Source organism: Rhinatrema bivittatum, chromosome 13 (genome assembly GCF_901001135.1).
Source record: "Rhinatrema bivittatum chromosome 13, aRhiBiv1.1, whole genome shotgun sequence".
Taxonomy (NCBI): domain Eukaryota; kingdom Metazoa; phylum Chordata; class Amphibia; order Gymnophiona; family Rhinatrematidae; genus Rhinatrema; species Rhinatrema bivittatum.
In genome coordinates this window covers 49,147,409-49,160,064 of record NC_042627.1, presented here as the reverse complement: position 1 = coordinate 49,160,064, position 12,656 = coordinate 49,147,409, and the positions used below count along the sequence as shown (strand labels likewise).

At 44.3% G+C, this 12,656-nt stretch overlaps 1 protein-coding gene across 2 annotated transcripts in view; it reads right to left on the bottom strand.

The window, feature by feature from the left end:
• The window catches only part of PRTG (protogenin), a 219,983-nt gene that overhangs the window by 122,416 nt on the left and 84,911 nt on the right, over nt 1–12,656 (bottom strand). For both annotated transcript variants that reach the window (XM_029575503.1, XM_029575504.1), the window contains one exon: nt 2,206–2,511. In XM_029575503.1, the coding sequence (XP_029431363.1) occupies nt 2,206–2,511 (306 nt within the window). The remainder of the gene's footprint in view (nt 1–2,205; nt 2,512–12,656) is intronic.

Below are 12,656 nucleotides of genomic sequence, written 5' to 3'. Positions count from 1 at the left end.
CTGAGAAAGAAAGAGCACAGGATGAAAGGCAAAGGAGGAGTCCTGGCACTGTAGGATACTGAAAAAAAATCTGAAAATGAAAAAAGCTGCATTGCAAATCAACTGTAAAATCTTCCATATAAAATTAGGGTTGGTCACTCTGTCAGTCTCACTGTAAATTGCCTATTTTGTGGGGCATATGTTCATGAATTCTATGTCCTTCAGTTGACCTCATGATTTTCCAATTAACCCTGGATAGCAATGGATATTAATAGAGAAAATGACATTTGAAGATATGACAGTAACGTTTTTCCTGTGGGTCTGGGTGGCAAACAGCACACACCACATGCAAATAGCATGCAGCAACTGCAAGAGACACACTGACAGCATGAGTACAATTACTGTGTGTGTAAAAAAGCAACAGGATGTGTGAGAGAGTGTGAGGGAGAGTGACTGTCTGGGAAGAAGTGAGAAGGCTGGAAGAGTGAAACAGCCTTTCCCCCCCCCCCCCCCCCCCCCCTACCATTTTTGATGGCCTCTTTAAGCTGGTAGTTTATATCTGTATATAATTCACATTATTGGACTATTTGTTATTAATGTAGCTTGCTTAGGGGGAAATTTTTAGAATGTCCACATAGGTGTAAAGTCTGCAAGCAATTTTTACCTCCAGACTTTGCACCAATTTTTAAAGTGAAAGTATGTGTCTACTTTTAGTTTGAAAGTTAAATAAATCTGCACCTAAGGAAACAGCTAGAGTCTGCCTCCTTATTCCTCTTGACTGTTTTCTAAGCCACGACTGACTGATTATGTCATTCATTTTAGACAAGGGCTACTGAGCCCACAAATATGGCATTTAACTGTTTTGTTTTTTGAGGGGAGGGGATGGAGAATAATAAAAAATGTGCTTTACCGCAAATAAACCAATTTGCACTAAGCGCTAGACATTCACATTTCAGTTGCTTTCCACGACATCACCACTCTGCTCCAAAGAGAAATATGAGCAGCATTGATGCTGCCAGACCTGGGCAGTAAAAGTACAAATTACAACATGGGGCAGATTTTAAAACCTGCGCGCGGGCACAGATTTGTTCGCGCAACCCGGCACGAACAAATCTATGCCCAATTTTATAACATGCTCGCGCAGCCGCGCGCATGTTATAAAATCCAGGGTTGGCGCGCACAAGGGGGTGCACAATTGTGCAACTTGCGCGCGCCAAGCCGCACAGCCTACCTCCATTCCCTCCCGCCCCCCCCCCCCCCCCCCCCCCGCACCTTCCCCTCCCTTCCCCTACCTAACCCACCCCCCCAGCCCTACCTAGAACCCCCCCTTACCTTTGTTGACGAAGTTACGCCTGCTTCCCGACAGGTGTAACTTACGCACGCCGGCCAACGGCCAGCCCACGATCCCAGGAACAGCAACAAATGGCCGCTGTGCCTGAAGGCTCAGGCCATGCCCCGCCCCCACAGACTGCCCCGGACCGCCCATGCCCCACCCCTTTTTGCAAGCCCCGGGACATACACACGTCCCGGGGCTTGCGCGCACCGCCGAGCTTATGCAAGATAGGCTCGGCGCTCGCAGGGGGAGGCAGGGGTAGGTTTTCGGGGGTTGCACGCGTATCTTACGCATGCAACCCTTTGAAAATCAACGCCTATATGTTCAGCTCCAAAATGATGGCCAATGGAAGTACTTACCTGAAAGGCACGGCTACCACACCAAGCACCTACCAGCAACCAGGCCGCAAAGAGTTTTGTTTAGATAATTATTTGGGATGGGAAATGATGGTAGGAGCAAAGGGAGTATAAACTGTGAACATTACAATGGGAGTGGTGCAATGAAAGTTTAAACCTAGTGCTAAAAATCAAAGTTTGAGCCTTGAAACAGTCTAAATTAAGTACTTTCATAGTTTATTTATTTTAAGTTATAGCCCACTTTCTCATCCAAATGGTTGTCAACATTAATGTACAAGGTTTTTACAAAGCAAAACCCCACTCATTAAAAAAAATCACAAAACTCATATTAAACCTAGCACAGAGTCATAAACAGAACTAAATACAATATACTTACATCCAAAATACCACAAACACAACATAAAGACAAGATCTTTCAGCTTGAATTGCACACATTTGAATTAGTGCAATCACAATCAAACCTTTTAACTTTAGCACTGTGAATTGTACAGAATATGTAATAGTCCCTCAGTTCGTTACAGATGTTCCACTATTTACCTTTCACGCTGGTGGCTTTGGGTGTTCTGTGGGACGTCCACACCGATGGCTCTCCCCACCCCACTCTTGTTGCTGCAGCAATGCGGACCAAATAGATGCTATCTGGCCTCAGACTTTCCAGGAGGTATTCGCTGATGCTACCCGGGACTTCCAGAACTTGGATGGAGCTCTCCGTGCTAATGCGAAAGGAGAGACGGTACAAGACCACCTGACCCCGGCGGAATTTGATTGGAATAGGCAGCCAGGAGATCAGAACATCTGTAGGGCTCTGGCTTGTCAAACTGATTTCAGGAGGTCTCAAGGGAACTGAAATTAAAATAAAACGCAATTCTTCAACATGCACTGTTGCAAACAAGCTAAGAAGAGATGGCATTCATGGCACTTTATGCTTAACACATTTTCTGAAGCCTGGGCCTTGCCACCATGAATTGTGAGGCAATCTGGACACATCTTTGAATTAATTATGGGATCAATTTACAGTAAGCCGCTCAGTGGCCAAAAAAAAAAAAACCCAGCTGTTTTATAGCCACTTAATTTAGGAGACTTTTCACACAGAAAACTAGTTGTCTAGTTTGCAGTTTAAAATTCTCCTAAGGTTAGCTTTCTGTGTTTAGTTAGGCCCAAAATTTATCCAGCTAGATTTAAGGGCTAGCCAGCTACCTTAGGGGGTCATTTACTAAGCATTTTCCCCATAGACACAGAATGGGAAAAAACCTTTTGTAAATGACCCCCTTAGCTAGCTAGCACTGAAAATTAGCACTAACGGGCTAAATTGCTCCTCCCTCTAGCCTAATCACAAATTTGGGATTGCCCAGAATTTGAGTGGCTAAATCTAGTCGCTAAATTTTTTATATCTGCAGATCTAGATTTTCAAAGGGTTCTATCAAATCATTTAATTCTATAGTTAAAAACAACCCAATAAACAATTATTCTCAGGAGAAAGAAAAGATATACCCTACAGAACTACAGTCAGTATACTAAAGTATATTGCAGATGTAACAATCACAGTTTGAAACGTAAAGGGAACAGAGGTAGAATCCAACAACTATGCAACAGATTAACTTTAGTATGATAAAGGGACCAAGCTGCCACCCAAGAGGAATATATGAGGGCTCTCTGAATGGAGTGTTTAGATTCAGATGAAAGAGGATCTGTATAGGTGCCAAAAAATTTGTGTACAAACTCATGCCCTTCCAAAGTTGCTGTCATTCTATCGAAATCTATTCATCCAAACTATTTATCTTTCCAAACTGAAACGTCCCAGAAGGCAGTGTTCAATCCATTTAGAGAGAGTATGTATATTTTTCACGTTCAAGAAATGGTAAAACATGAACTGGCTCACACTTAGGTCCCATTAGAGAAAACCAGAAAGACTCCCCATGAGATCATTTGCAATATTTAATTCTATAGCACTGTAATCCAGGGACATTATAAGACTCCTTTAAACCAACTTTAAATGCTGCAAGAGGACCTAATATAATGCACCAGATACAAAAACTCAAAAATGATATTTCTGTAATCTTATCTGGATGGCAGAAATATACCTTCTGCAGAACCAACTCTTAAACCTGAAAACTCTTAATCAGTCAAGTTGTTTGCTATGCCCTTCTAGTTCCAATTAATGACGTAACCAATGAATATGGGCATATTCTATTCTTCCAGCCTCTCGGATTCCTAATAGACTGGAGCTTCAGCTAACACTATGGGGGTTTTTAGCCAACAGTTTCCTTCTGCTCCTTTGGGCTTCCATTTTAATCAGATGCAGGGCTGGGATCCAGCTCCATGAGCCTTCATTCCCAATTACTTGGGGATTTTGTTTCCCTAGTTTATCTCTCTTCTCAGATGGCTTAGCTCAGTCATTGCAGCAATTGTCCTCAACTGGAAGGCCAAGCCCCAGGACTCCTTTTGAAACCCTGTAACCATGGACCCGAAGACCAGTCACTAGATTTTTCTGCTATTCACCATCTGGGGCCTGTGAGCACTAGGCTCAGGGAGTTGATTACCTGACAGGAAAAGCAAACCTAGGACCTCCCCATGACAGCACTCATGAGTCCTGGGTCAGCTCCAGCTCCTACTTTTAGGGGATAATTTTCAAACTGCCCAGTATTGCTGCAAAGTCAGTGGGTGTACCACTTTTCAAAGGAAAAACATGAACGCACTTTTACTTTGATAACTGCCCCAGGAAAGCGTACCCTGAAAAACGTGTACCTTCTTTTTCGGACGAAGGCTGCACGTGCTCTCCTCCCCCCAACCTAACCTTGCCTCAGGAACATCCCCTCGATAATGCAGCTAAAAGTACCCATCTAATGGAACTGTGCATGGATTTTACCCGCATGCAGGGTCATTTTCAGACATGTGGTGTATGCCCTCCCAACCTACAATGTTTATTAATAAAATATTCCTTGCAAGCAAACACAGGCATAACTTATTGCAGACCTAATACACAAAAGAAAAGATTATAACTGCTTTAGGATTTTAATACACCTCTCTCCTGGCTTAGACAACAGTGCCTACTCCAGCAGTCCATCTCTTCCTAGGGGTCAGCCTGGATCTCCTTTAAAAGCTTAATTTAGCAATCTACTATTCTTTCTCTTTCTTTGTTCTATTATATCCTTTAACTGATCTTAAAACTTTCATTTCTTCTGCCCGAATTTTGCTACAATCTTTATTATGCTTGCTTAGCATCCAAAGCATTTGTCATTACTGTTTGAAATTGCTGTTTCTCTTCAAGTTTCTCGTTTTGAGGGTAATTTTGTAAAAGCCCACCATGGCACATATGCACATAAATTACCAATTTTCAAAGAGAAAGGATGCACCTTCATTTATTCATTTTATTTCAACTTGATTTTCCCTTACTCAGAAAAATCATTGGACGCGGTTTCAAAATCGCACGTAGGTATGGATTATTAAAAGCCTCTCATCTGCAACTAAGTCATCCAACCAACCGCAGCAATAAATAACCTTCCCCACTTCTGCCCTCATTTGGCTAATCCTTCCGACAACAGCAGAAAGATTAAATCTAATCAAATTCTTCTTTGCCCCATTCCACCCATATTCTTTCCCTTCTGAAAATAATCCCATCAGAAGCAGCCTGCATACAACTGCACCTGCTAAACTGTGCACAAACATTTTCTGGGAACTTGTACGCGTGTGGGTTTTGGAAAGGCAAAAGTATGCACACAACTGCAAAGCCCTCTCTAACCCTGCCACCAGGAACACCTCCACTCAGTCCGGGTAAACCTGTGTACGACCGTGACACTCAGGCATACGTTTACCTGCGTTTCAGGCGGACAGTTCTGTACAAGGCCACTCCTGCTTTACTCACAGAAAACCCTTTAAAAATGACCCTCCCTGCGTTAAGTGCATGATGCCACAAACTGATTGGAACTGATGCAATTTATTTCTTATATCAGTGTAGTAACTAAAAGTAATGTCACAGCCAAGGCAATTAAAATGTGAAACTTCTTCAAGAATATCTGTCAATGACAATCTTAGTTCTAATAGACTATTTTCCTGTAAATACCACTGTCTGTTTTTTAAGGATATTTGGAGGTCATACGGTAGTTCTTACAGAGTTAATGTAATTGGCCATTTGATTTCTGAAGTCCATTTTCTGTTTTATGTAATTATACCTCGTTTATCAGCAAAAAATATTGGGCCCAATATTCAAAGATATCCGTGTACCTAAGTTATCTGGATATTACTTATCTGGATAGCTTAGAAGGGATATTCATTTTAATGTAAAGGATGATATAAACCCAGCTATGGTTTGGGAAGGCCTAAAAGCCGTAATTCGGGGTTGCTTAATAGCGAGGGCGACCTATGTTAAAAAGAATAGAATTAAGCTACAACAGCAGCTCCGGCGAAAGATTCTGGACCTGGAGCACGTACACAAGCAAACATTGAATAAAGCTTGTTATGCTAAGCTCCAGCGGGCTAGAACTGCACTCTTGACTCTTGAGTTGGAAACTATAGCTTTTCAATTACAGAGGCTAAACCAGGAACGATTTGAATGGGGGAATAAGGCCAGCCATCATTTGGCTCGGCGCTTACATAAACGAGTAGCCCAACGGCAAATAGTGCAAATTAAATCAGAAAGGGGCATTCTGCTCACTAAGCCAGAGGAACTGCGGCAAAGGTTTATGGAATTCTACAGGACTCTTATGCCGCAGATCCCCTGATTCAAACAGACCAAATAGAACAGTATTTGCAGGAGGTGGCTCTCCCTTGCATATCTGATCTAGAACGACAGTTCTTTGATAAAGATATCACGGAACAAGAAATAGTTCAGGTGATCAAGGGATTAAAGATTAATAAGGCACCAGGGTTAGATGGGTACACAGCCTTATTTTATAAAAAATTCCATACCCAAATTACGCCATTATTACGGGAATAGTTTAATTCCTTGAAGTCTGGATACCCTCTTACGACTAGTGCAAATGTAGCCGGGATTTCTATACTGGCCAAGCCTGGCCGAGACCCCGCCATGTGCGGCTCGTATAGGCCAATCTAGTTGATTAATATCGACCTTAAGACCTTTGCTAAGATCTTAGCTAATAGGCTGAAGCAGGTCATGATCAAATTGGTACACTTGGACCAGAAGGGGTTCATCCAGGGCCGTATGACCGCCGATAATATTAGGAAGGTAGTGAACCTCATATGGTCGGTACAGGCGCAAGGGATCCCAGCAGTATTATTGTCCATAGATGCCGAAAAGGCTTTTGATATGGTCCACTGGCCATATCTTTTTAGTGTATTGTGGAAAATGAACTTTGGTAATTCTTTTTCAGCATGGCTACATAATCTATACTCACAACCCCAAGCGAGAGTTAAGGTTAATGGTTTATACTCTGAACCTCTATCCATTCAGCGGGGTACAAGGCAGGGATGTCCCCTCTCGCCACTTCTTTTTGCCCTTTTTTTGGAACCATTGGCTCACCATATACGTACCTCAGGAGATATACAAGGGGTCCGCTTGGGAACATCCGAGCATAAAATAGCCATGTTTGCGGACAATGTTTTATTTACCCTCACACAACCAGATATATCACTTCCGGGGACTATTGAAACGTTACAGGACTTTGATAGGGTACCGGGGTTCAGATTAAACCTTGACAAATCTGAAGTGCTCAATTTAACTTTGGGAGAAGAGCAGCGGGCTCAACTGCAGACCAAGCTTCCTTTTAAGTGGGCTACACATAGCATTAAATATTTAGGTATCCGTCTTAGTAAGACTTTGGGGGACCTCCTGGAATTGAACTATAGGCCTCTCTGGCAAACACTTTCTAAGGAATTGGAAGTTTGGGCGTCCCTTTCTCTTTCCTGGTTGGGGCGGATGGCCGCAGTAAAAATGAATCTACTACCCCGGCTTCTGTATTTATTTCAATCACTTCCTATATCTATCCCCAACAATATGTTGAAATGCTGGCAAAGACGAGTATTTGACTATATCTGGAAGTGGAAGCCACCTAGGATTCGTAGGGATATAATGTACCAACCCACCAGTAGGGGGGGATTGGGCGTCCCTAATCTACAATGGTATTGGGCGGTTGCATAGTTAAGGGCTGTTATCTGGCATAAGAAACATGATCAGCCACTTTGGGAAAATATTGAACAGGATCTTGCAGGGAATATACCACTGTGGGCCATGATTTGGCAGCCTAGGGATACCTGGCCGGGAGTTGGTTAACTGGCCCCTCCCACAAAGACAACTTTAGCTACTTGGGAGAAATGGCGAGTACACGTTGTTGGCACTCACAGGTGGCTTCCACTTTTAAAGCACCACCCTCAATACAAATTTCTCTGCAGGAAGGGTACTACCGCACTATCACCCACTGATTATTAAGGGAGTTGTTCAATTGGAGCATTTATGGGGCTCACAGAGGTTTCTCACCTTTCCAGAGCTTCAGGAGAAGTGGCACTTAAGCGAGCCGGACATCTTCCTGTACTTGCAATTACATCATTTTATCATGACAGAGAATATAGGGGCTGAGCTTCAAAAGGGAAAGAATTCTGGAACATTGGTGTAATAAAGCAGATGCTTGTCTGGCATTATTTCTAATCTTTATGGATTCTTGGGTAATGCATTGAGGCGCCGGGCCCCTTATGAGAAGGCGTGGGAATGAGACTTGGATAAATTAATTCCTCCGGAGACCTGGGATCAGATATTTCAGAACACAAAACGTGGCTCGATTTCTGCCATATTGACGGAAAATGGGTACAAGGTCCTAATGCGATGGTACTTAACGCCTGTTAGGATACAGAAGATTATACCTTCTGTTAATGCCGATTGCTGGAAAAAATGTTGGGGGCTTGGTACATATTTTCACATACGGTGGAGTTGTCTTAAGGTGAAACAGTTCTGGGAAGAAATCCATCAAATGGTTACTGATATTGTAGGCCTGGAGGTTCCTTTAGATCCCGACCATTTTTTGTTTAATTTGTCTCCACAAGTTCCTCACTCTCAATGGTTACTTATACACCAAATTATTCTTGCAGCCAGAAGTGAGCTGGCTTTGTTTTGGAAACGGCCAGATCCCCCTACTAAGGCTACAGTGGCAACCCGCTTCGAACGCAATTGTTCCCTTTACAAGTTAACTGAACTTAAAAATCATACTCTGCCTAAGTTTTATAGGATATGGGATCCTTATCTAACATGGAAGAATCAGTTATCTTAGGAAAGACGTGAATTGTACGGGATACCTAGTGAACGGGTTTAGCTCGTTTTGAACTGTGGACTTTGAATAATATTGTATTGCATGTACTCCGGATTTTCTACAGTTGATTGTAGCATTCTCAGTCGGGGGGGGGTGGGGGGTTTATAGTGGAATGATAAACTGTTTGTTGTCAATGGTTCAACTGTTTTGTATACTTTTCATGTGAAGACAAATAAAAACTATCAAAAAAAAAAAAAAGAAGAGATATTCAACTGCACGGCTATGCTGCTGAATATAACCGGGTAAGTTCCTCTTATTCAGATAAGTTATATCTGGATAACTTTAGACCTGCTATCGAACAGGTCTAACTTATTCGATTAACTTAATCAGATTAAGGCTGCATATAGATAACCAGATAAGTAGCGCCAACCCAATCTGCCCATTCCCCACCCACTGACTATTCAGTTATCTACCTAGCTGGATAAGTGACTTATCCAGTAAAGTGGCAGCCGCTGAACATTTATTTTATTTATTTAGAAACTTTTATATACCGGCATTAGTGGGTACATCATACCGGTTCACATAATAACTTAAAGCTTGGAAAATACATTTCAACAAGGAGAATGTAACTGGGCGGGGGGTAAAATAAATAGGCAGTAGGAAGGATAGATAAAACAAGAAAGTCATAACCAGAGAATACAATTTATAATTTACAATGGTAGTCTCCTTAATATAAGGAGAGGGCAGTCCCCTGGAGGGGGGGGGGGACTACGAGGGGAGATGGAAGAGTTATTCTGGGTAAGCATGGTTGAACAGAAGTGTTTTTAGTTTCTTTTTGAATTTAATTGCACACGGTTCAATGGGGGTAATATGGTCGTGAACATAGCCAGATAAATCCTACATATCCAGCTATCTAGTGCTAAACTCACTTTCAATATTGGGCCCACTGTATTTATAAATGAATTGCAAGTCAATACAATAAGAAAATTATTCCTTACCTGCTAATTTTCGTTCCTGTAGTACCATGGATCATTCCAGACTGTGGGTTATGTTCCCTGTCCAGCAGATGGAGTTAGAACCAAAAATTCCCAGGGGAGGACCTATATAGCCACGCCTCCCTCACCTCAATCCTCAGTAACTGGACTAGCAAAGCCAAGACGAGAAGAGACAGAACCAGAGGAATCAATTAATCTCAAAAATATAGAGAAAAAATAACAGCTGTAAGTGACAGCAACTAACTTGTACTCAAAAAACTGTAACTGAGAACTTGCAAACAGCACTGTGTTCAAAGACACAGCTCACAATAACTAGAGATACAGAATGAAAATATTGTGAAGACAGGAAAGCAGGGATGGCCCACAAAGAACCCCCAAAACCAGGGAGGGGTCTGGAATGATCCATGGTACTACAGGAACGAAAATGAGCAGGTAAGGAATAATTTTCTTTTCCCTGTACGTACCAGGATCATTCCAGACTGTGGGATGTACCAAAGCTTCCCCATCATGGGTGGGTCGCGGACAGCCCTGCCCGTATGACCCCGTCTCCAAGCTGACCGTGAGACGGCGCGTGAATGTCTAGACGATAATGTCTTGTGAAAGTGTGGAGAGACTTCCATGTGGCCGCCCTACAGATTTCCTGAGAAGAAACTGCAGAACTTTCCGCCCACGACGTCGCTTGAGCGCGGAGAGAATGCGCCTTAACAGCTAAAGGTGGAGACTTACCCACTCCGATGTATGCGGCTATAAATCGCTCCTTTCAGCCAGCGAGCGATTGATTGTTTGGATGCCATGCAACCCTTCCTGGGTCCTGACCAAAGGACAAACAAATGATCGGAGAGTCGAAATTCATTAGTGACCTCCAAATAATGTATCAAAGAACGTCGGACATCCAAACGACGCAGGTCAGAAGAATCAGAGGATAAAAATGACGGAAGCTCTATCGATTGGTTGAGATGGAAAGTCGAGACCACCTTCGGCAGAAAAGATGGAACTGTCCGCAGGGATACTCCCCCTGGCGTGAAACGAAGGTATGGCTCCCTACATGATAGAGTTTGTAGTTCAGAGATCCGACGTGCTGAGCTGATCGCCACCAGAAAGATGGTCTTAAGGGTGACATCCTTGAGTGTGGCCAAAGTCAGAGGCTCAAAAGGCGGTGCACATAGAGCCCGGAGTACCAAATTGAGATTCCAAGAAGGACAAGGTGGTCTAATTGGAGGCTTCAAGTGTTTTACCCCCTTTAGAAAACGTAGGATATCTGGATGTGAGGGCAGGAGCTCCCTGTCATTACTACGTAGGAAGGCTCCCAACGCCGCCACCTGCACACGAAGAGAATTATAGGCAAGGCCCAACTCCAGACCAGCCTGTAGGAAGGAAAGCACATGTGTCACCGAGGCCTGCGTTGGTAGAATCGATTTTGACTCGCACCATTCCTCAAAAACCTTCCATACTCTGACATAAGTAACCGACATGGATGTCTTCCTAGCTTTCAGGAGCGTGGAGATGACAGATTCTGGATATCCACACCATCTCAATTGACGCCTCTCAAAAGCCAAGCCGCAAGACAGAAGCGATCTGCCTCCTTGAAAAATATTGGTCCTTGGTGAAGAAGACGTGGCAGATGAATGAGCCGAAGAGGGCCGTCTACTGCCAGATTGAGAAGATCTGCAAACCATGGTCGACGAGGCCACTCTGGTGCAACTAGGATCACCGGACCTTGATGCGTCTCTATCCGTCGGATAACCTTGCCCACTAGAGGCCACGGAGGAAAGACATACAGGAGACACTGTCGAGGCCAGGGAAGAACCAGCGCGTCGACTCCTTCCGCGCCGCGCTCTTGCCTGCAGCTGAAGAACCGGGCGGCCTTTGCATTTGTCGCGGTTGCCATTAGATCCACATGGGGTCTCCCCCAACGCTGTACTATCCTTCGCATTGTGTCCTCCGAGAGTTCCCACTCTCCGGGATCCAGGTGTTGTCGACTGAGAAAATCTGCCTGAATGTTGTCCACGCCCGCTATGTGCGAAGCCGCTAGCCGCTGTAAGTGTAGCTCCGCCCATGTCATCAACTCGGTCGGTCTCCAACGAGACTAGATGGCTTCTGGTGCCCCCCTGGCGATTGATGTACGCCACTTTGGTTGCATTGTCCGAAAGAATCCGAACCACTCGACTGCGTACCAGTGGGTAGAACCCCTGCAGCGCTAGACGGACTGCTCTGGTCTCCAGCCGATTGATGGGCCAAGTGGACTGTTCCATCGTCCATCGGCCTTGGAGAGACCTGTCCTGACAGACCGCCCCCCAGCCGGTGAGACTGGCATCCGTGGTGACGACCACCCAATCCGGGTTCTGTAGAGACACTCCCTGAGCTAATTGTTGAGGGTCCAGCCACCACTGTAAGCTGAGCAAGACAACATCCGGGATGGGCAGTACTGCTTGAAAATCTCTCGACACTGGGTTCCATCGCGAAAGCAGAGACCTCTGGAGAGGCCTGAGATGAGCGAAGGCCCACGGAACCAAATCGATTGTTGAGGCCATGGTTCCCAGTACCTGGAGATAATCCCACGCTGTGGGAGCAACTAGTGCCATGAACCGTGTAACCTGAGCACGCAGAGCCCGAGCTCTGTCCGGGTGCAGAAATACCTTGGCTCGGCTGGTGTCGAAGTGTGCTCCCAGAAAATCCAGCGATTGGGACGGAATCAGTTTGCTCTTTGAGAAATTGACGATCCATCCCAGAGACTGAAGAAGCTGTATTACCCTGTCTACAGCACGGTAACCCAGTCGTCTAGATAGGGATGTACAACTTT